Genomic DNA, 24,680 nt, shown 5'->3' with positions numbered 1-24,680 from the left:
TCTTGAGAACTGTACCCCTTGTGTCGTTTCATTTATCCCAGCCGTTGTGTCCTTTCCTTCATTGATTTAGCATAGCGCGATTTGGTCAACGTCGGGTGGAATCGGGGTCTAGTCGGGGAATAACTGTTAGGTCGCGGCAATACCACCGCTCGGTAAATAACATCTTAATCCGCGATCCGTAACAATTGGTGTCGAGGAGTGAGATTGGACCCGAAGCGCGCTTCACGCGCTCGAAATTATTAACGGTGAAATTTGTTTTGTTTTAAAATAAAAACCCGAATTTTGAAAGTCGCGCTATGGCAGATCAAGACGGCTGGGTTCCGGTAGAGGAGAGTGAGGCAGGGTCGATCCAGGACCAAATTGAGGGACAAGAGGAGAGCGAAGCAGTGAGGGCGGCAGGTTCGCAAAATGGCGCCTCGCACATTGCTACGGCGGCCGCACCCGCTGCACAAGTGGGAGGTATGGCCCAAATGCAGGCCCTCATGGAGCAATTTATGGTACAAATGCAGGCGTCCCTCAACCTGCAGAAGGACGATATGAGGGCTAATAGTCAGCAATTGGGGAATAGGATGGATGCTCAGAGTGAGCAAATGAGGGCTGATAGTGAGCAAATGAGGGCTGATAGTGAGCGATTGGGTGAGCGATTGGAGGGCCAAATGGGGGTAATGAGGGACGAAGCGAGGGGTACCGGTGAGGGGTTAGACAATGGGATAAAAGAGGTAAAGAATGGGTTAATGGGGGTAGAAAACAGAATGGCCGCTCAAGAGAATCAAATGGAAGGGATGCAAAAGGGGTTAGAGGGGTTAGAAAACAGTATGGAAGGCAAATTGAGGGACATGAGGGACCAAGCGGAAAGGGAAGTTTAAAAAATGGGGCAGCAGATAGAGGGGGTCAGAATGGGGGTAGAAACTAAATTGGATGCTCACAGGGAGGAAATGGAGCAGATGAGGGTGGCATCTGGGCAGGAGATGCAAGTGATGGGAGAAGAGATCAGAAGAGGTGTGAGTGAGGAGGTCGGAGGAGTGCGCGAGGAGGTGAGGCACTGTAAGGAGCGCATGGAGAAGGAGGTGAGAAAGGGGACTGTAAAATTGCAAGGTGGTATAGAGGAGTTGACGCTGGGAGTAGAACAACTGACAGTGGGACAAAAGGAGTTGGGGGACCAGGTAAAGAAGAACACAGCGGTAATAGAGGGTTTAAAATCGACACAGAAGGAGATGAAAAAGGACGTAGGGGTAATTAAAAAAGAGTGTCAGACGGTACATGAGGACCTGACGAGGAAAATGAACAAGGTGGTAGAGGTGATGGAGGTTAAAGAGCGGGAGGTGCGGGAGCACATAGAAAAAAATAAGGTGGAGTTAGAGGAAGAACTTAAGGGGGCGCACGAGGAGATGAAGGAGGTGAAGCAGAAATTAAAAGAAGTGGAAGAAGGGGTGAGCGAAATTAAGAAGCGACGGAGAGAGGATAAGAAAGAGATAAAGGAGGAAGTAAAAGAATTGGTCCAAAGTCTGTGTTCGGATCGTGATGATGTGCTCATTAACCGGATGAGGGATTCGCAGGTGATGGAGGAGAAGCGAAGAGAAAGAGGACCCGGTGTAAGTGGTGACCAATATGGTCGTGCGTATGATGCGCCAGGTGATTTAATAAGCGTGTGGGTCGAGAGAGACCCGGATGTTCGTGAGAGGCCAAGAGTGAGGTGTATGGCTGGTCCGGAGGGTATGGAACAAGGGTGCGAGCGAGAGGGTCCGGTGATGGGAGAGGTGCGAGGTGTGAGTGAGCAAGGTTGTTGTGGTATGGAATGGGTAGCGGGTTGCGGAAGTGTGACCCATGCATCGACACCAACAGGGGTAGTTTTTAGAGGGACAGGGGAGGCACGAGAGCCCCTTGGGGGTAATGTACTGTGGGGGCCCGGCCGGTTCGGCCCCGCGCTGACCCCGCAAGGGGCGACGCACGGGGTCCGGCAGGCGGGCAACGACTCACATACGAGGTGGTCCCACAAGGTCCCACTCGCGCCGTATGACGGTGGGTAAGGGTGGCATCCCTGCCACCCTTCCCATGGGGGGGGCAAATGCGCAATAGTTTATGGGGTGATGGCAGTGAAAACTAGCCCGGGTGGGTTAGGATATTGTGTGTAGGGATCTAGAAGAGATTGACATTAGGTAACGTTAAGGTTTAGTTAGTGACTGATACCTGTAGTGGGGACGCAGGTAGTTTAGTGTGGATGATAATGACGAGGGAGCGCAATAGTTTAAAGGGACGACTGGGAAGCGCAAGTTTCAGAGGGGAGTAGTTAGATGAGATGATGCTGTGTGAGAACTGGACAGGTGTGTGGAGCAGTGTATGAGTAGTGAGTGTTGTGGATCAGCGCGAATGCGCTTGGGGGAGAGAAGGGTGCAGGCGGCATCAAGTATGAGTGCACAGGTATGCAACAACAGGTCTGGAGAATGGTTGTGTGAAATACATGGAGTGTGGAGTACATGGAGTATTGGAATAAGTGGTGTGGAGAGAGTTGGAGTAAGTGGTACGGAGTGGTGTGCATGGTGCGAAGGTGTGGATGGGGGAAGAGTGGACCCCTTTTCACGAGTACCCGGGGAGGGTAGTTTAAAGAATAGTTAGAAGGTATAGGTAAATTGTGGTTGGATATTGGCATTTGTGGTGCGGTTGCAGAATGGTATTGTGGATGGGTGCATTAGTGTTGTGGAAATGGCTGGGCGTGTAGCCTGTTAGTGTGTGTAGTTGGTTTGGGCACTCCACCACTGTGAGGATGTGGCCAGGTGAGGCCGCAGGTGGGCTCTGGGAGCCGTTAGTGTCAGTGGGTGCCTGAGGATCCCGGGTGTGGATCGGGCAGCCCGTGCCAGAGAGGGCACTGAGGGGGTGAGAGTGCAAGAGGGCCTTCCCCAGTTAGTTAGGTTAGGGTGAGGAGCAGGTAAGCTCGGGTGGCAACTACAGTGGTGGAGGTGTGCAGGTGGGTAGACCTGCTGGGAGAGCTACACGTCACAGCCCAGAAATTGTGCGAGGGCACCGGGAGATGAATCGGGGGAGTGAGACCCCAAATTGAGAAGCACCACAGTTTGGTCAATGGGAATTGGTTTTTAGAACCCATAGTGTAAGTTGGCCAATGGATTGGCAGGGAAAGACCCCGGGTAATGTAAAGTTGTTAAAGTCATTTAGGAAATAGTTAGGATTGATGAACCTGTCGCACCATACGCAGCCACTTACCTGTGGTGATGATGACTCCACACCTGTGTTTTCTTTGTTTTGTGTGGCAGGAAGTGAGAATTGCTGTGTGGATTTGTGAGACGCATCACGACGTGGATAAGACATTGGGGTGATTCCATCTCTCCCTCCTTAGGAGGGACTGATGATGAATTGGTGATGGCAAATTTTGATGTTGAGTTGGAGATGGCAAATTTTGATGAGAGTTGGAAATGGCAAATTTGATTGGTTAGGAGGGAGAGAAGACGAATTTGGTTTATGGGAGGAACGGGGAAGACAGTAGGGACGTTTGTTGATGTGTAAAGTAGATGTTTATGGGTAATGTTGTGTTTTGTGGATACAGTAAGGGGTAAGGGAGGGGCAATGTAGGTTACCTGGTGGGGGGGGGGGGCATACGGTAGGAACGTACCTGTCTCACCTGGTTCCCATGTGCCCCCAGTGTGCATTACCTAGTATTGCGTGCACTTTTGCGCCCTTACCACCTTACTCACTTGTCTTCTTTTGTCTCCCACCTCCGAGGATCTGGCTTTGGGGCAGAGAGAGAGGAGAGAGAGGTGCTGGCTCTGCAGTTGTGGGCCTGTACTTTCGCTGCTTGCTGCCTGGATCGATACACCATATGGACCGCAATTTTTGTGGCCGCCCACCATGGACCGCAGTTCTTTTGCGGGCAAGCACCACCCGTGGATGGACCTCTGGGTCAACGTGGCACCTATGCCATACAGGTGAACCACTTATAGTTGGCCCCCCTGACGGCCACAATTTAGAAATGGACGCGGTTGGCGCCTTTCTTTATTTCTAAGGAAGCCAGAAGGCCAAGTGCTCCATGAAGGCAAGACCAGCGGCAGAACATCGGCCGGCTGCGACACCACCGGTGACTATGAACACTTTATTGGTGCACCGGATGGTGCTGACTGTGTGTATGGGGTGGTGCTTTTGGTGCTTGGATGGGGTGCTCTGCACATTATTAAAGGCCGTAGGGCCACAGGGCACTCGTGGGTTGGTGTATCGATGCTGGCATGCGTGCTCTCTCTATGCATAACATCTGCATGTGTTCCTCAAAGAACATGTCCTGGATCGTAGTGTAAATATCAGTGTAGTGTTATATAAATGATGCTCCCTACCGGCTGTATGTTTAGTTTGAGAATGCTTTCCGCGATTCGGTTATCCTGTGGGTGTGTTTCTGTGAGGAGAAGGGTGCAACGTCGCAGGGGGACATATTTACTCATTTGTGAACATCTGTAAAACTGTCGCACTCAGGGTTGAGTTAATAGTAGAGGGAACTACATCTGAGTGCCACACTAAAGTAGGTAAAAATTTATCGGGTCGGTACGCCCCGAGGTAGAGAAGGGTGCAATGTTGCGGATATGGGATTTACATCCATCCATATCCGCTTGTAAATATTCCCCTATTTCCTCAGTACTTCCCAACTATCCCCAATCCCCCATTCCCTAGTCCCATTTTCTGTAAACAACACTCTGTAGACCCGACCTCCCCCTATTTCCCCCATTAAATGTCGCATCCAGGTCCACCGCATCTCACGTAGACAACTATAGGACATCTTGCTAGTTATTCTTAGTCTATGTCAGTTAAGGACTCGTTTCCATTAATTCTGACTCTTCGTTGCACCAGAATGTGATTGTATGGCACCGTTAGGAAGTTTAGGACCTCCCAATACCTCCCCGCAGCTCTTCCTCATGGTTCAGCAACAACAACAACAACAACAGCAACAACAACGGTGGCGGCGCGGGGAGTGCGCGTCCTCACTCCGGCTTGGTTAGCCGCCATTGAGCATGTGCTCGACGGGGTTACCACGTAGGGGCTCGCTGTCAGCTCTTCGTCAAGGGCGGAGCCCGGTAAGCCCCCGCACCCAATAGAAGCGGCGGACCGATCGCATCTGGGGCGGGGCCAACGAGCCGAGGGCGTGTCACTCCCCGCTGAGCATGCGCAGGAAGAGGGAGGTGACGTCAGATGCGCGCTGAACTTGAAGCGAGAAGGACGCCACCTCCGAGCGCTGTGACACCTCCCTGCATCTTTTGGACCGAGCTGTATCCTGTCCCTGAGCCGAGGTGCACCTTGTGCTATCGACTGCCTGTCCTTCCCTGCCATCAATCCCTGTGTAAGTCAGTCTTGTCCCGTTTGTCTGTGGTCTTTTGGGGATAAGATAAGACTGTGACTAAGTGCCCATCTTTTCTGTGTCTTTGCCTCATTACCTTGTAATCTACCCTTCTTTTCCACCACTAATTATATCCTCCTCCGGAGGTCTTGAGAACTGTACCCCTTGTGTCGTTTCATTTATCCCAGCCGTTGTGTCCTTTCCTTCATTGATTTAGCATAGCGCGATTTGGTCAACGTCGGGTGGAATCGGGGTCTAGTCGGGGAATAACTGTTAGGTCGCGGCAATACCACCGCTCGGTAAATAACATCTTAATCCGCGATCCGTAACAATATATATATATATATATATATTGTTGCGGAAATGGAGCAGGGCACTCCCCTTAGCGGGGGGGGGGGGGGGGGGGGTTAATCCCCCTTCTATTTGTACTGGCCGTCTCCGCTCCTGACGCTACCCTGCTCCTCCGTGGGGTGGGATTGGCCGAGGCGATCGGTCAAAGGATTCCCGTACGCCCACACTGAGCCCTCCACAAAGCAGGTGGGCAACCCCGTTCGAGACCACGGGGAAGATGTTATTTGCCAAGCGGATTAGCAGCCCGTGGCTCGAACCATTAGCAGTACTAAACCCGATCCTAAACGTTGGCCAAATCGTGCCACAGGTACTCAATGGGGAAATCACAAAGATGAACGGATGTGAAGGAAAGAAGGCAAAGGTAGGAAGAACAGGAATTTATTATTAATTACTATTTACACAATCAAAGAAACCAAGGAGAAGGAAAGAAAACGAAAGTAATTTACAGAAGAAGAAGACAGTGCAATTTTACTTATCTATACAGTCTTACTTAAACCCCAGGACAACACAGACAAACAGACGACAATCAGACTTACACGAATGGGGAATGAAGGCAGGAACGAATGGCTGGAAGGGGAGGAAGGTTCAGGTGGTCCACAGAGCTGGAAGGATGCGGGTCCGGTTCGTGTAAACGACAAGGCTCGAGGTGAGCGGCCGCCGACCCTCCTCAATCTCGTTCGCATGGCGGCGTTTCTTCGTAGCAGCGGGTCGAAACTGCCGTCAAAGCTCAACTCAACTGCGGTGGACTCAGCTACGGTGGACTCAGCTGCGGTGGACTCAGCTGCGGTGGACTCAGCTGTGGTGGACTCAGCTGCGGTGGACTCAGCTGCGGTGGACTCAGCTGCGGTGGCGCTCCTCACTCATCTCCTTAAGCAGTCCCTCCCAACCTCCTTTTATATGGCGTGTGGCGATCAAGCCGCCGGCCTTTTGGAAACGCCCATCGGGTCGCTCTCCGCAGTGCCGATTGGTGGGCACGGGCTCTCTGGCTCCACCCTTGGTGACGAGGTGCGGGCCACGCCCGTAATGTAGCTCCTCCCCCTTCTTCTCCGAGGCTTGACCACGTGCATAATGGCGGCAAATGCTTTTGGCAATAATCCAGTTGGCAATGATGCAGTTGGAAATGGAGGCTTTGGGGGAATTTGAAAAAGGGGATCTATCTTATTCGATTCGGTGCAATGCAGTGTCAACTAATGGGCAACAGAGCCTTAAACTGGAACACATAATAAAGAAATAACTATTTAGAAGGGTATATGATTTTCTACATGCATGCGATGGACTAACTAAGGGGACGACCTTTGACCTTTACACAAATTGATGGAGGTATTTACAAGAATCATTACAATTGACAGAGGGTGATATTTACAACAATTACAACGTGCAGGATTCTCAAATCCGCAAATATATATATATATATATATATATATATATATATATATATATATATATATATATATATATATATACAGTGGAACCTTGACTTACGAGTGCACCAACTTACGAGTTTTCCGAGATACGAGCCGAGCCGTCGCTCGGGCGGTTTATTGCTTTGAGATGCGAGCCGAGATCTGAGTTACGAGCTTACGCCACCAGGTGGGTTCCGGTCACGTGGTTATCTTGCCGTGCAAGCATATCTGCCGTATATCGCTGCTGTTTTGTTTTCGCATGTTGGTTATTTTGGAGCTTACACCAGCCGCCACCAGGTGGGTTCCGGTCACGTGGTTATCTTGCCGTGCAAGCATATCTGCCGTATATCGCTGCTGTTTTGTTTTCGCATTTTGGTTATTTTGGAGCTTACGCCAGCCGCCACCAGGTGGGTTCCGGTCACGTGGTTATCTTGCCGTGCAAGCATATCTGCCGTATATCGCTGCTGTTTTGTTTTCGCATTTTGGTTATTTTGGAGCTTACGCCAGCCGCCACCAGGTGGGTTCCGGTCACGTGGTTATCTTGCCGTGCAAGCATATCTGCCGTATATCGCTGCTGTTTTGTTTTCGCATTTTGGTTATTTTGGAGCTTACGCCAGCCGCCACCAGGTGGGTTCCGGTCACGTGGTTATCTTGCCGTGCAAGCATATCTGCCGTATATCGCTGCTGTTTTGTTTTCGGCATTTTGGTTATTTTGGAAAATTTCTTAGTTTTAACCATGGGTCCTAAGTAATTGAGTGCCAAGGGCAGTACTGAGAAGAAGAAGAGGATGATGTGCTTGGATATAAAACACGCAATCGTCGAAAAACATGAGCGAGGTGTGCGTGTTGTCGACTTGGTGAGGCAGATGTGAAGGCAGCTGAAGATTTTATTATAACTTTTGCCGAACTGATAGAAGCCGAACGATACATCCCCCAGCAAATCTTCAACTGTGACGAGACAGGGCTCTTCTGGAAAAAGATGCCGAGGAGGACGTATATAACGGCAGAGGAGAAGAGCATGCCAGGCCACAACTTGTTCAGAGTGCCGGCGATAGCTCGCCTTCTCTTTGTGGAAGACACGGTGAGATCCTTAACATCCAACAACTAATGGGACGCAAACGGGGCGCCCAGTTTAGCGGTACACACATTGATGAATCACCCTGCCTGTGAAACACCGACATGACAGGTTATAGCTGGGTCGGGATTCAAACCCAGGCTGGACAGTTTAGAGTCAAGTGTGCGTACCTCCAGTCCAGGCCATCCTGCCAACTTGTATGCTGCATACAGGTGAAATATAAAGCGCGAGATATTTTTATATATACTGCATATTTAAAAAAAAATTGGTGTGGTTTTTGGCGGGCTGGAACGGATTAATAGCATTTCAATGCATTTTAATGGGGAAATTTGATTTGAGAAACGAGCAAATTGAGTTACGAGCTCGGTCACAGAACGAATTAAACTCGTAAGTCAAGGTTCCACTGTATATATATATATATATATATATACTGTGTATATATATATATATATATATATATATATATATATATATATATATATATATATATATATATATATATATATATATATATATACAGTGTATATATATATACATATATATATATATACATATATATATTGCTAGGTTATGTATATAAACAGGTTATGGTTATGTATTTAGCGGTTATATATATATATATATATATATAAATTGTTACGGTCCGCGGTTAAGGATGTTGGTTTGCCGAGCGAAGGCACCGCGGCCGAACAGTTTCCCCGATTCACCCGAACGTTGGCCAGATCGTGCCACAGCTATTCAATGAGGGAAAAGACAAAGACGACTCGGATGTGAAGAAGAGGAAGACGAAGGCAAAAAGGTTTGAAATACGATTACTATTTACAGGCTCAAATAAACCAAGGAGAAGGGAAGATAAGAAAATAATATAGACAGAGGGACGGACCAGAAGGACACAGTGAAAATCGCTAGCTTATCTATGCAGTCTTAATTAATTACCCAGGGACAAAACAAACAGAACAAAGTCACGTACACCAAAAGGATGGAAAGGCAGGACTGGCGGGAGGGGGATGGCTGGAGGGAGAGGAAGGTCCGGAGCTGGCTGGAGCTTGATCCCGCACGGGACGTCGGGCTGGACCTCGACGGCCGCCGATGCCACCGATCCTGTCGTGTGCGTGGGGTAACGGGTCGGAGCTGCTTGGTGGAGCCAAGCCAACGCTGCTGGTGGGGGGTCTGGCGTGACGGGTTCTCTCTCCCTCTCTCACTAACTCCAGGACTCTTTCTCTCTTGCTTAGTCCAATCACTCCTCACCACCGACAACTCAACGCAACCACTGACCACCACTGACGACCAACCCCCGCTCTGACCAAAACCACACAACTCAGCTCTCTCACAACTTCTTGCGCGCGCGCCTTTATAGCGCCTCCGGCGATTAAGCCGCCGGCTTTGAGGACACGCCCATCGGTGTGCTCACATCGGCCCTGGTTGGTCGCGCGACCCTCTGGCTCCGCCCTTGATGACGACGGGCGAGCACGCCTTTCTTCCCCGACCCGAGCACATGTTCAATGGTGGTTTTGGGGCGAAAACAACCCACAGCTGTAACAAACTGGCAAACTGCCCAGTGCAGTTGGCAATGGAGACTTGGAGGGGATGTAGCTGGAAATTGAGGCTTAGCAATGGAAGTTTTGGGAGTGGGAATGGGGAATGAAGGGAATCTATCTATTTTCTCTTGGTGCAATGGAGTGCCATTTTAATGGAAGACAAAGCCTTAACCTATACACAGAATAAGGAAATAAACTACTGAACAAGGGTATTATAGTGTCCTTCAATGTATGCTTTATGGAATTAACTACCGGAACGCCCTTTGACCTTTATACACACTGGAGCAAGGAGGACTCAGACTAAACAATAATTCATAACAATTTACAATACAATACAACACAATCAAAAAAACACAATCCTCATTTCCGCAACAATATATATATATATATATATATATATATATATATATATATATATATATATATATATATATATATATATATATATATATATCACATATATACATATATATGGTTAGGGTTGCATAATTTATTGACAGGAGGATTGGAATGGGGAATGGGGAGGGGGGGGGGGTGGGGAGAGGGAGCATTTGGACATTGAATGAGCACAGTATGGGTTTAGAATTTTGACTGGGCAGGGATAGGAGCAGAAAGGGGAGATAATCTGGGCAGTCACAGAGGTGGAGTATCTGAACAGTGCAGGTTAAAGTGGGGGAAGTTGGAGTGTGTGGATGTGGAAGCCAGGTTATCGAACATGTACAAGTATAATAATGAATTGCCATCTCATTGACATTTGTCCTTGTGTTTGTAAAAGACAAGCCAACTATTAGTCCATTTGTATGCAGCATTTGCTTTAACTTTCCTAGTCTCACTCACGATCTGTTCTCTGTATTCTTATGTGACATTGCATCATTTTTCCATGTTTCTAGGTGACTATTTTCATGCACTACCTGTGGATTGGGCCACTTCAGGCAGCTGCAGTTGTCGGCCTACTCTGGCAGGAAGTCGGCATTGCTTGTCTTGCTGGTATTTCAGTGCTGCTCATCCTCATGCCAATGCAGACACTAATTGGGCGTGTGTTCTCAAGATACAGGTATAGGAGCCATAGATGTGATAGCTTTCTGGCAGAATCTGGGCATTGTTTGGTGATATTTGATTTAGCGTTGGCAGACAATGGCCCTGCTGCTGTCACATGATGGCTTGATTTCCTGAACACCTCACAAGAAAAAGGAGAAAGCACACATTTCTATATGCTTTATCATAGAGTACTTTTTATTATTTTAGGGCTGTGTAAAGGTGTGCAAGTTTAGGAAATCTATGCTTAGAATAGTGGTTCTCAACTGGCGGTCCATGGACCAACTGGTGGTCCATGGTGACATTTTTCGGTGGTCCACAGAAACATTGTCTAACGTCACATGGCGTGAGAAATAAATTGCAAACCAAAATGTTTGTTGTTTACTCTTTTTTATCATGTGTCAAAAAGGAGGTGGTCCACGAAAAATTTTTGATTGGCCTGGTGGCCCGTGGACTGAAATGAGTTGAGAACCACTGGCTTAGAGGATGTGGACTAATTACCTATTCAAATCTGTGAATATGCAAGACATCCACAAATTGTCAGTTTCTATCTTGAAATTGGTTTATCTTGGAATGTATGGCCAACAATTTATGAAACCAACATGTTTCATAAATTAATGCAAATTTCCTATTCGGTTTTTTACAATTTTGTGTATAGAACACCTTGATGGCAACAATCTGCCCTTTTATACTTCAATGCACCTTACTATAGCATTGTAGTTTTGTTCGGTGCTTGGTGAAGCTCCTCTAATTCCACATGAACATTTCCAATGAATTGCTAATCTTTTATGGATAGCAAAACATTGTGCTTATCATTTTTTTTACAATCAAGGAATATTTTTATTATCATACTTTTATAATATAATGTAGCACTTGTTATGGTGTTCTTCTTTCTATGTTGTGAAAAGTAGACCTTGTGTTTGTCTATTGCTACGACATCATATTTTTGGAATTGGGTTGGTTGACTGAGCATCCATCTCCTCTGAAATGTCCCAATTATAGCACAGCTCCTCAAGGAGCCTCTCCTACCCGTATCCTACTTCCTGGCTTATTGTGCTGACCCTGTTTCTTACTAAAGGTAAAGGGTGTAGGCGAGTCATGGTGCCTTAAAACTGGGTTTTCCGGTGGGCAGGTGGAGCTCATTAGCCTTGGATTGGCGATCTGCCTAAAGCCCCAGTCACACCGGGCCTGCGACCAGGTTACGACCTAGCTGCGACCGAAAATTTTGTGAATCGCGGGCAAATCGTAGAAAGAGCGCGCAACCGGTCGCAGAGGTCATGGGTGATCGCCAGAGCAAAATGAGTCACAGCAAGGTCGATGGTCATGTTCAAAACTTCTGACCTGCGATTCCAAATCGTAAGAGGTCGCAGACAGGTCTTACATGGTCGTACCACCAGTCGCGCATGGACGCACCACCAGTCGTGCATGATTGCGGGTGAAGTAGTCGCACGATTGGTCGTGCTACTGGTCCTGCCACCTGACGATTGGTGGTGCCACCTGTCGTTCAACCTCACGATCGGTAGTGCGAGCGTTCGCAGGTCGCCACGATTGATTGTCCGAGCGGTCGCAAGTCACCACGATTGACCGTACGATTGGTCGCTGATCGCCACCACTATTCGCACGATTACCTACGATTGATCTTGCGATCGATCTTCTCCAATCGTTGGTGATCGCACAACCACGCGTACCACCAATCGTACGATGACCCCTAAGACCAATCGCTGTTTGCGATCACAAATGGAGAGCATAGCAAACATTGACGATTGGTCGTACCTCGGCCAGATTGCCATCAATCGCACGATCCAGAAATCGTACGATCCAGTATGACTGAGGCCTAAGAGAAGGACAACTCTGGTTTCAAACCTGGGTAGGTGGTACTTGTTAGCCTAGGTCAGCAATCTGCGTTGGAGAGGGAAGACCAATCTGATTTCAAAGTAAATATTAACAAATATAATCTTTACATTTAAGAGGCAGAGTTTACACTTGATCTGATTACTGAGCAATGCTAAAAACGCACCTCATCTTCTTCTTCCTATAATTATCCGGGCTCTCATAGAGTGCTCTAGGTTCATAAGTGCTCTTCCTCAGCAGTGCCATTGTATATGTACTGGGGCATGCATGTCACGACCAGAACGACCAGCTTTTTTGCAATTATTGTATCCCGGAGGACTTTTGAAACCTCCTTGGTGCTCATGGTTGAGTCTTTGCTGTGAAATACACTGCCCAGCAGAGGAAACCTACAGGAACAGCTGATCCCAACAGTTAGACCCCAACATTCTGAAGATCCCCAAGACCCTTAAGACTATTTTTATGCCTCCGTTAACAAAGTCGCCATAGGCATTATGTTTTCAGGTTGTCCATCCGGCTGTCCGTCCATCCATTTGTCTGTGATAGGTTTTCGTTACTGCGATAACTTGAGAGCAGCGGAAGGGATCTTAGTCAAACTTGGTGCAGGTACGTAATACGTATTATGAGATAAATATGAACTGATTAGATTTTGGGGTCACAAGGTCAAAGGCCAAACGTCAGAGGTCATGTTAGGTAAAAATCCTGTTACCACAATAACTTGGGAACCAGTGATGGGATTCTGACCAAATTTGGTACAATTATGTGGAATGATGCAACGTTTATTTTAAAATCACGTTTCCTTTGAGTTCGTGTGACAAGTGACTGCAAGTATTTACAGTCGTATTTCACGCTAATTCTATGTTTGATGATGTAATTGCATTTTTTAACGTCTTGAGGTCTTGAAGGATTCCAACATGAGCTTGGTGACAACAATGACTTTCGGGGCTTTACTGTTCGAGCTAGTCCATCGTTGCCTGCAGTAGGCCGCAGGCGTAGCACGGACTAGCATGGCCTCAACACCACACTACGATTACGTCGTCGATGAACCAAGCGATGATGATGAGGAGAACCAACTGGGTTCTGAGGATGAGTTGGAGATTCTGCTGAGTGGAACTCCAGAGCAGAAACACCGCTATCTGCGTGAGTGCATCACTGAGATGAGTGAGGGAGAAAGTGAAGATGACTTTGCAAAGGAGATGGACAGTGAACTAGAGATTGTTGTGCAAGCTGTCGAGTCTGCCTGGGACCTCACCAGATATGGAAAATGTCTCTCGAGCAACAACGCAGGGTGGACCCTCCCATGTCCCTGGTTCACAAACGGCACTCGAAAGTGGAGAGGAAAAGTTCTATGATGACGTGTACTTCGAAACGAGCTCGGAGGATGAGGCCGACGATGCAGAAGGAACCAAACCTAAGAAGGCAAAGAAGAGTCGGGCAGAGCGGCGTGTGCTCACAAATGAGGAACTTATGTACGATCCGGACATGGATGATGCAGACCAGGCCTGGGTGGATGCACAAAGACACAGGTACTGTGGAATAAAGAAATGTCGTGGTGTAGGCCAGAGCTTGTCGAAGCCATTGGCTCCCGTCAGCGACGCCATCCTCAACTGTCCAGCCTGCATGTCGACTTTGTGCTTTGATTGCCAGAGGCATGAATTGTACAGCAGCCAGTACCGAGCCATGTTCGTTTTGAATTGCAAAGTGGTGCGATCAGAAATTCTACGCTACAAACCGTGTGTCCGCAAGACCAGACGCAGGCGAAGGGGCCGGCAGACACCGGGACCAGCGGACGACAGAAGCGAAGCGGCCATGCCGAGGACCGAGGCACAAGGAGCCATCCCCGGGGATGCAACCAACACTCCAGAGGATGAACTCTATCACCCGGTGCACTGTCGTGCAGTGTCACACTGAAGTGGCAGTCTTCGATAAAGAGGAAGTATTCCATTTCGTCAACGTCAGAATGTCGGAGAAGTACATGGAGAAGAGGAAGAAGTTGTTTCTTGGGTTTGTTGATCTGGAGAAAGCATTCGATAGGGTTCCACACGAAGTAGTGACATGGGCATTGAGGAAGTTGGGAGTGGAGGAATGGTTGTTCTGAGTCGTGATGGCAATGTACGAAAGTGCGCGCACAGCTGTACGGACGAAGGACGGGAACAGTGGTGAGGTGGAGGTGGGAGTGCATCAGGGGTCAGTACTAAGTCCACTATTATTTGTAGCTGTGATGGATGTGCTGGCTCGGAAAGTAAAGGAGGGTTTACCGTGGGAGTTGTTGTATGCAGATGATTTGCTGTTGATTGCGGAAAGTATGGATGGACTGAAGGAGAAGATGAACAACTGGAAGGAATGTATGGAGACAAAAGGTCTGAAGGTTAATATCGGAAAAACGAAGGTGATGGCAAGTGGTAAAGCATGTGGTGAGGTGGAAAGAACTGGGAAGTGGCCGTGTGCTGTTTGCAGGAAGGGTGGCGGAGTGAACTCCATTCAATGTACAATGTGCGCTGAGTGGGTTCCTCAAAAACGTAGTGGTCTGAGAGGGTCATTAACCAGTGTGGCAGCTGCATTCAAATGTAAGGTGTGCACAGAGGGAGCTGCAGATGGAGGAAATGTTGAGTTGGATCTTAGAGACGGGGTGAAGCTGGAAGGTGTGAAAAATTTTTCCTACCTCGGAGACATGTTGAGTGGAGAAGGTGGATCAGACTCGGCAACAGTTGCTAGAGTGAGATGTGCATGGAAGAAGTTTCGGGAACTGAGTGGCGTGCTGACGAGGAGGGGAGTGTCGTTGAAGCTGAAGGGAAGGAAAGGTATATGCTGCATCTGTGAGAAGTGTTATGATTTATGGGAGCGAGACATGGGTAATGAATGTTGAGCAGCAACGAAGGCTGGAATGGATGGAAATGCGAATGGTTCGGTGGATGTGCGGAGTATCGTTGAGAGAGAGGAAGTCAAATGATGAATTGCGAAAGATGATGGGAATAGAGCCTGTGATGGATGCTGTGAAGAGAAACAGGTTGAGATGGCTTGGTCGTGTGTTGAGGAAGGATGAAAGTGATTGATTGAGAAGAGTGATGGAAATGAATGTAGAAGGAAGTAGGGGATGGGGAAGACCGAGAAAGACTTGGCTGAAGATGGTGGAAGAAGAAATGCGGGCAAGGGGGTTAACAAGGGGAGATGCAGAAAATAGGGCAAAATGTAGAAGATTGTCATGGGGCCCGCAAGGCTAACCCCCGCTCTAGCAGGGAAAATTGCCTTAAAATGCCTGTTGTTGTTGTGTTGTTGTCGTGTTGTTGTATGTAGAATGATGTAAAAATGAAGTGATTAGATTTTGGGGTCAAGAGGTCAAAGGTCAAAGTCTGGAATAGGTCTATAACCTGAGAACGGCTGTAGTGAGCTTATTCAAACTTGGTACAGTTATGTATAATGATGTAAAGATTAACTGATTAAGTTTTCGGGTCAAAAGGTGAAAGGTCAGTGCTCATGTCAGGTTAAAATGTGATAACTTGAGAACAGCTAAATAGATTTAAATCAAACTTCGCAGAAGTATTATAATGATGTAATAATGTGGGCAGAAGCATATCAGTCGACGTCGTGACATCGAAGAGTGTCGTTATAGTTTACTTTAAGACTCTTTCTTTCAATAATCGAGACACATTTAGGTCCCTTCACCCTTTCGACCTTTTATACCCTTATGACATTTACATTCCTTAAGTCCCTTTCGATCCCTTCGACCTTATAATAATAATAATAATTCATTTATTTTGTATAGCGCTTTTCCAGAAGCCCAAAGGCGCTTTGACAGAGTGGAAAACATAATGCATAACAATACATGAAAACAACAATTGCAAAAAGACAAGAATCAATAGGGAAATATTTAAAGCAAAAGGAGGGAAAAGGAGAAGAGATAGTCAGGGGTTAGATGCTGTGGGTTGAATGTTGAATGCAGTGTTGAACAGGTGGGTCTTTAGTGATGTTTTGAATGTGGTGAGTGAGGAGGAGTCTCTGATGGTGAGGTAGTGAGTTCCAGAGGGTGGGAGCAGCGATGGAGAAGGCCCTGTCCCCCCAGGATCTGAATTTGGTCCGGATGGAGGGGGTCAGGAGGTTGGTACCAGCAGAGCGGAGATTGCGGGTGGGAGTGTGTCTGGAGAGGAGGTCAGCCAGGTAGGATGGGGCCAGGTTATGGAGGGCTTTGTATGTCAAGAGGAGGATTTTGTACTGGATTCTCTGGGGGATGGGGAGCCAGTGAAGCTTGTAAAGGACGGGGGTGATGTGGTCACGGGTCCGGGAATGGGTGAGTAGACGGGCAGCGGAGTTCTGAATGTATTGGAGTTTATTGGTGATTTTTGAGGGTGAACCATAGAGGAGGCTATTGCAGTAGTCCAGACGGGAGGTGATGAAGGCGTGGATGAGGGTTTCTGCAGCCGTGGAGGAGAGGGATGAGCGGAGACGGGCAATGTTTTTCAGGTGAAAGAAGGCTGACTTTGTGATCTGTTTAGTGTATTTGTCGAAGGAAAGGGTTTGGTCAAAGATGACGCCAAGATTCCGGATGTGAGGGGAGGTGGATACTGGGATACCGTCGATGTTGAGGGCAAAGTTATGGGTGGATTTTGTGAGCGTTTTTGGGCCAATGATGATTATTTCAGATTTATCACAGTTAAGCTTGAGGAAGTTGATTTGAAGCCAGGATTTTATTTCAGTGATGCAGTTTGTCAGGATAGAGTGGGTGTCGGTGGAGACGGACTTGGTGGAGATGAAAAGCTGGATGTCATCGGCGAAGCAGTGGAATTGGAGACCATGATGGCGGATTAAGTGACCGAGGGGGGACAGGTAAAGGATGAAGAGGAGGGGGCCAAGAACTGAACCTTGGGGGACACCTTGGGGGAGGGGAGCAGTGGGGGATTTGCAGTTATTGATGGAGATGAACTGGCGTCTGTCAGAGAGGTATGATTTAATCCAAGAGAGGGCAGTGCCGGTTACGTTAAAGGTGGATTCAAGTCGGGTGAGGAGGATGGTGTGATCGATGGTGTGATCGATGGTGTCAAAGGCAGCGCTGAGGTCGAGGAGGACGAGAATGTTGAGGTTGCCAGCGTCAGAGGAGAGGAGAAGGTCGTTGGTGATTTTGAGGAGAGCAGTTTCAGTACTGTGGTTGGAGCGGAACCCGGATTGGAATGTTTCATACAGGTTATTGGCAGAGAGATGATGTTTGAGTTGAGTGGCTACAGCGCGTTCCAAAACTTTTGACAGAAAGGGTAGGTTGGAGATGGGTCTGAAGTTGTTTAGGGTGTCAGGGTTTAGACCAGGTTTTTTTAGAATGGGGGTAACAGCAGCAATTTTGAGGGAAGGTGGGACGATGCCTGTAGACAGGGAGGAGTTTAGTGTTGCAATGATAAGTGGAGAGAGAGCAGGGAGGGAGGCCTTGACAAAGCTGGAGGGGATGGGGTCAAGAGTGCAGGTGGCAGTTTTCATTCCTATGAGGAGTTCAGAGAGGTCAGTAGGGGAGATTGGGGAGAACCGAGACAGGGGATGGCAGGACAAGGGGGGGCAGGTGGTTGGAGGGGGAGCGGGTGCGGCGGTCGTCAAGCTGTTGTAGATGTTGTCAATTTTGCGTTGGAAGAAAGAGAGGAAGCAGATGCAGTTGTCTACTGTGAATGACTGGGTGGTGGTGTTCAGGGGGCGGAGGAGTTTGTTTATTGTCGAGAAGAGTGCTTTTGGGTTTCCGGAGCCAGAGTGGATAATTTGAGAGTAGTAGGCTGAGCGGGCGCGGGAGAGGGCATCTTTGTAGTGTTGTAGGTGGTCCTTGTAGGCTTGGGAGTGAACTGTGAGACCCGTTTTATTGCGGAGTCTTTCAAGTTGGCGAGCACGAGTTTTCATCAGGCGGAGTTCAGGGGTAAACCAGGGAGCAGAATGGGTGAAAGAAACTGTTTTGGTTTTTACAGGCGCAAGCTGGTCAAGGCAGGAGGAGAGAGTGTGGTTGTAGTAGTCAGTGAGGTCGGAAGGGGTGTGGAGGTCAATGAAGGGAGAAGTGGACATTTTTTCAGAGAGGGTGGATGAGAATGAGGTAGGTGAAAGAGCGTTTAGCTTACGGAAGGTGATAGTGCGATAACGTCTTGGTGTTGGGGCGGGGATGTTGATGGTCAGAGTGATGGCTAAGTGGTCAGAGAGGGTGAGGTCGGAGCCAGAGAGATGGTGCAAATTTAATCCAGTGGAGCAGACAAGGTCCAAAATGTGACCACGGATATGGGTAGGAAAGTCGACATGTTGAGTGAGGTTAAAGCAGGTGAGTAAATCAGTGAAGTCAGTGGTTATTGTGGAGTCAGTGGAGTCCATGTGGATATTGAAATCACCAAGGAGGAGGATTGAGGGGGAGAGGGAACATAGCTGGGTCAGAAAGTAGGAGAAGTCAGACAGGAATGATGGGTGTGGTTTGGGAGGGCGGTAGACGACAGCCATGACTGACTGCGTGCGACCAGAGAGTTTAAAAGCCAGGTGTTCAAATGATGGAGCAGACGAGATGGAGATGAGGTTGGTCTTGATGTCTTGACGGTGGATAACAGCAATTCCACCACCTCGGCCCTCCGAGCGTGGTTTATTGACGTAGGAATATCCATTGGGTGTGGTGAGGTTGAGTGTGTAGTAGTCCAGAGGTTGTTGCCAGGTTTCAGTGAGACAGAGAAAGTCCAGTTTGTTATCCAGGATGTATTCGTTCAGGATGAGGCATTTGTTGTTGAGGGACCGGGTGTTGAACAGGGTGTAGTAAGGGCATTTTATGAGATATTTCACAAATCTGTTAACTAAATTGTTACCAAAAAATTTCTTCGCCAATATGTTTGTAAAGGTGTGTAATAACATGTGTTAAAATGTTGAAGTTCAACTCCCGTGGGAAACCCAGAAAAAAAGCTGTTGAATTCAGGTACCGAAAAATTATTTTCGAGAATTTTTATTTTTTTTAATCGGCCCTTAAGTAACTTATGAGGGGTCAAATAAGGGTTTTTCATGATTCTGAGTTGATTGTTAACATTTATATTTTCACTTTTACATTTACACACAAAGTAGCTTTTATTTCACATACATATATAACACACGAGTTATTTCTCATTCACAATGTCAGAAGTTTCAACAGTCATTGTCTATGTCTTCTTCAGACTCAACAACATCATGACTGCAGTTTCTGCATGTTATGCCATTACAGACTCCACAGGCCGAGATGCACGTGACCCCATTCTTCTTGCAGCTGCATCGCCGGTTGCTGCAATCTCCATGACAATTACAGCTCGTGAACTGCAATAGCTCCTCAGGAGCCGTGGGGTCCAGTGTTGGAACTGGCTCATACCCATGCACACCTATTGTCCATCCATAGTCACTGGGGTTCAGAGACATGCTCTGTAGAAGGATCCAGTCCCGGATCTGCAGGTAGGCACGGAGTGAATGTTGTGCAGCTGCACCCTCTGTTGGAGGTAGAGTCTCTGGTCCCCAACCTCCATAAAGACCACCTGATCATTACTTGACAATTCACTTTCACTGGCTGGCACTTTGGCTGTCATCACTGATTGATCCTCAAGCGCAGCATCAACCGCAACCTCATCATTGATCTGTTCATCGGTTTCCTCCACAATGGTGTCAAGAGTGCCAGAAGTATCTGGAACATCATCTCCACTCCTACTATTAAGGAAGCAGTATTTGTAGTTTTGTGTCTCCGTGTAAGACTCAGTGTATCCCAGCCGGTGGAACTTGTTGAGCATCCATTTTGACCCAAATCTATGATCAAGTTGTATGGCAAGCCCCATTTGGTGTGGCAATACTCCAGACCGAGGTCGACAGGCCTTAATAAAATTCTGCCCCCAAACGGCAACTCTTTCGTCTGTCTTGACAATCGGTCTCAAGAACATCTGAAGGCTTGCAGGAACAAGTGTCAGCTGACTATCGATGTCAGTCATACTGTGTGTGGTGGGGTATGACTTTGGACCTAAATCAATCAAGGCAATATCATTGGATATGAACTTGAGTGCCGTCTTTATGATCTGAGTCTTCTCATCTCCATGGTCAAGATTAGCATGATGCGCTCGCAGGATATTGTCGGTGCCATCTTTGAGACAGAGTACATCTACCCTTCTTTCCTGTGTTGTGAAATACAAGGTGTCTTCGTATTTCTCTAGAAGTTTTATCTTTAGCCAATGCTTTGAATAAGAAAGGCTCTTCTCTGGTGACTGATCAAATTCCTGCAGCTTTTCATGGACTTGGTCCATGTTCATTACCCCATGCTCTAATTCTGAGTCTAACCATTCGCAGAATTCAATAAAAACTGCCTCTCGCTCCTCATCAATACTCCTCTGTCCTCTCTTCCTTTTTCCTTCCTCATCAGTCTTTGACAAACTGTCACCTCTCGCAAACATAAGTTTGCATCGCAAATGGTACAGTGTTTCTTCTGCTACCAAGTCGTTGATCCCTTCCAGGCGTCCAGTGACTTCAGTGCCCCAGTCATCCCCGCGACTCCGTGCTGTCTTCAGCAAGCTTGCCTTCAGTGTATCTGCAGTCAAATTATCTGGCACTCTGTATTTCTTTCTAGCTTGTGCTGGATTATTTTTGTAGAGCTGGGCTGGTTGGTTGCAAAGAATGCATACATCCTTATACAGGAGGTCAACTGACTGTGATCTTCTAGAACTGCAGCCAGTTGATGAACTGAACTCACAAGTAGTGTGTCTTCTCTTCAACTTTGATGACTCTTTCTCTCCCTTTGATGCTTGAGCTGACTTCTTGGTGGTTGCAACAAAGTTGTTGTACAGATCATTTTTACACTTCTGGTGGTACCTCAGTTTTCCTTCCTTTTGAGCCTCCTTCATACGTTCCACAACAGTAACATTTTCGACAGTTTCTGCTTGTTTCAATAAAGTTGAGTATCCCTTTGGAGTTGCCTGTATGAGCCTTTCAGCTGGTGTATCCGAGCGTGCACAGATGAAGCAATTGAGCATAGGTGGAGTAACGTCTTCATCCATATTGCTAGACTCCATGTCCTGCAAAGTAGAAAATTAGATATATTTAGAAAAGAATTTTCCACAAAGGAGTGTCTGTGGTGAAATATAAATGTTAACAATCAACTCAGAATCATGAAAAACCCTTATTTGACCCCTCATAAGTTACTTAAGGGCCGATTTAAAAAAATAAAAATTCTCGAAAATAATTTTTCGGTACCCGAATTCAACAGCTTTTTTTCTGGGTTTCCCACAGGAGTTGACCTTCAACATTTTAACACATGTTATTACACACCTTTACAAACATATTGGTGAAGAAATGTTTTGGTAACAATTTAGTTAACAGATTTTCATATGTTTCCCTTACTAGTGAGCTTGATGTTGTTTTGAACAGCAGGGATGAATTCAGGTGATTTAGCCAGGGTTCGTAGGCAGGAGGTGCGATCGTGTGCGTTGCTGTGACCAGGTGCGCTGGGACGAAGAGTGAGAGTGCGCTGAGCCGACCAGAGGACGGGGATGGAGTGACCTGATTGCAAATAAACAAACTTACGACCGGAGCCACGGTGAATGTACCTGGGTCGTCGGAGGAGTCCATTTGATTTGATGGCAGAGATGCATGATGGGGTGGAGCGGGTATTGAGCAGAAGGAGCCTTGCGGCGGAGTACCGCAGAGCCATGCCAGGCAGGAGCGGAGAGACGAGACGAGGCCAAGGTTGAGGAGGTGAAACAATGGTCCCAACCCACGAGAGCAGGCCCAAGGAAACGAAGGAGCCAGGTAGGTGAAGCCAGGAGCAGAGCCGGGACCAAGCAGAGGGCAGGCAGGAGCAAAGAGACGATCACGAGGCCAAGGTTGATCACGGCGGGAAACCGCCACCAAACCGCTGCGATGGTCACAACCCACGAGAGCGCGCCCGAGGAAACAGCGAGCAGGCGAAGGAGCCGGGCAGGCGAAGCAGGGAGCAGAGCCGGGGCTATGCAGAGGGCAGACTCAATGGCCAAAAAATCCGCACGACCACCAAAAAAGAAAGCAACTGACAGTGGCCCGGTCGAAGAAGCGGCGAGCATGTGACGCCTGCGTCCTCTTCATACCGGACCGAAAGCGGAAGATCTTGTACCTTAACACCATTTAGACCCCTTACACCCTCCAAACAGGTTAGACAGCTTGGACCATTGATCAATTCGAGCTTTAGACCACTTGGACCTTTTGAGATTACAAATGAAATATTAAATAAATAATATCACCAATATTACAAATAAATTTGTACAATTGCGAACAGGTTCAAACTTTGATGACGTGCATAGTGAAAGAGCTTTATATATTTGATGAGGTGCATTGTGCTTGTATTCTGCCAGCCACTAAATAATGCAAGCAAATGAAGAATTAGTGATAAGAATAAGCTCTTCATTCAACAGTTTACAGCTATAGTCCTTTTTAATGTAAATATATCAAAAGTTGGAAAACAAAACTATTATTTATATTCTAAATAGTTTCTATAGACAATGTCATGAGTCGTAATTTATGATTCTGCGTCAGAGAAAAGTGTTAAAGGGTGGATCTGGAACTTGGAAAACAACCGTAATTGTTATATTCTTGTAGCTGTTCTCACGCTGCACATTGTAAACAACAGAGTAGATTTGCGTTATCGACATGTTAAGTTAACATCCTCCCTTTTTGATGCAATGATTGAATCTCGATTTGTAACGATTTTCTTAATAGGCTCACTGCAAGTGTGATAGCCTGCCGTGAACAGAGCGAGGCATCACGGGCCGACATTTATTTTTGGATATTTTCATTTATTGACGTTTTCCGGAGGTTTTATGATTTTTTCTCCAAGAATATTGGTTTCGAGTTATATCAGCATGCAAAATGTCAGTTTTCTAGCCCACCTAGGAAGTACCGAACATTTATTTCCGTGAGAAAGCCTGGTGATGGCTTAACGGATAAGGTGGCTGGCTTAAGATCTTAGTGTCTTGAGTTTGAGCCCCTGTTGTACTGTTGAAATAACACTAGGTGGGTTGACTCCGCCTGTCATCCTACCGAGGTCGGCAAAATAAGTGCCAGCTTACTGGAAACGGGGCATTGCATCAGCAGCACAGCTGTGCTCCGACCATTGATGAAGTCAGCAGCCACAGGCTGCACACACAATAGATAATAATCTTAGTGAGTGAGTGGTTAGAAAGAGCTTTACATGCATAATAACACAGAGGACACACGTTTTGACTTAAGGTTTAACCGAGTATAAGTTGCAATATATATATATATATATGAGGGTAAATAAAAAAGTAAAGGCAATATAGTGGGTGTTAGTTTTACACACATATTGCCTTTACTTTTTCATTTAACCTCGTGTGTGTGTGTGTGTGTGTGTGTGTGTGTGTGTGTGTGTGTGTGTGTGTGTGTGTGTGTGTGTGTGTGTGTGTGTGTGTGTGTGTGTGTGTATGTATGTATGTATGTATATATATATATATATATAAATAAATAAAACAGTTTGTGTGTGTGTGTGTGTGTGTGTAATGTTACCGATAGACTCCTAAACGGAGAGGCTCACACGTGCTTGATATTTGGCATAGACATGGCCATTGAGCCTGGGAAGAACATGGCCTACCTAAAAAAAAAATATTTCATAATATTTTTTTACCATATTTTTACCTCAGCGCATTTCAGCGAAGAATATTATACACGGAATCTGACCGGTGGCAGAGCAGCGTGCTGATCGCTCAGAGCGATCACGTGATGTTCCATCCCCGCCGCCACGAAGCGAGTTGGTCGAGTCGTGCTAACCAAGATGGCGACACGCGGCTTCACTTTTCACGGAGTATGATGAGCGTTCTATATATTTTCAATTCGGTGCGGGCCGACTCCCTCACGTACTTGATTTGTGGCATAGACATGGCCATTGGGCCTTCACGGTGTAATTTGTGCGAGGCTTTTTTCCGAGTGAGCTTGAGTCGAGAGGGCGAATGTACGGGTTGGAATGTACGGGGTCTCCCATCCAACGCCGGTACTGGAGGGTTGTCACAGGATCGTTGAGTCTCCAAAATCCGTTTCGTGCTGTTGCGAAGAATGCAGGACGATGTCGCGATTGTTGTGCTGCTCTTCCGACCATGAGAACTGCAACGTCATTGTTGACTGGCCCTCCCCTTC

At 47.2% G+C, this 24,680-nt stretch overlaps 1 protein-coding gene and 1 pseudogene across 1 annotated transcript in view; both read left to right on the top strand.

Annotated features, from left to right (window-relative positions):
* Positions 1-10,985, top strand: part of LOC137435349 (ATP-binding cassette sub-family C member 4-like) — an 87,048-nt gene extending 76,063 nt beyond the window's left edge. The window contains exon 6 of the mRNA XM_068129050.2: positions 10,583-10,985. Coding sequence (XP_067985151.2) covers positions 10,583-10,849 — 267 coding nt within the window. The 3' untranslated portion in view covers positions 10,850-10,985. The remainder of the gene's footprint in view (positions 1-10,582) is intronic.
* Positions 10,986-13,102: 2,117 nt separating this feature from the next.
* Positions 13,103-14,673, top strand: LOC137435350 (E2F-associated phosphoprotein pseudogene; annotated as a pseudogene).
* The last annotated feature ends 10,007 nt before the right edge of the window (positions 14,674-24,680 follow it).

This window comes from Myxine glutinosa, unplaced genomic scaffold (genome assembly GCF_964187855.1).
Source record: "Myxine glutinosa unplaced genomic scaffold, kmMyxGlut1.1 SCAFFOLD_770, whole genome shotgun sequence".
In the NCBI taxonomy this organism is placed as follows: Eukaryota; Metazoa; Chordata; class Myxini; order Myxiniformes; family Myxinidae; genus Myxine; species Myxine glutinosa.
This window is presented reverse-complemented; position numbering and strand designations above follow the sequence as displayed.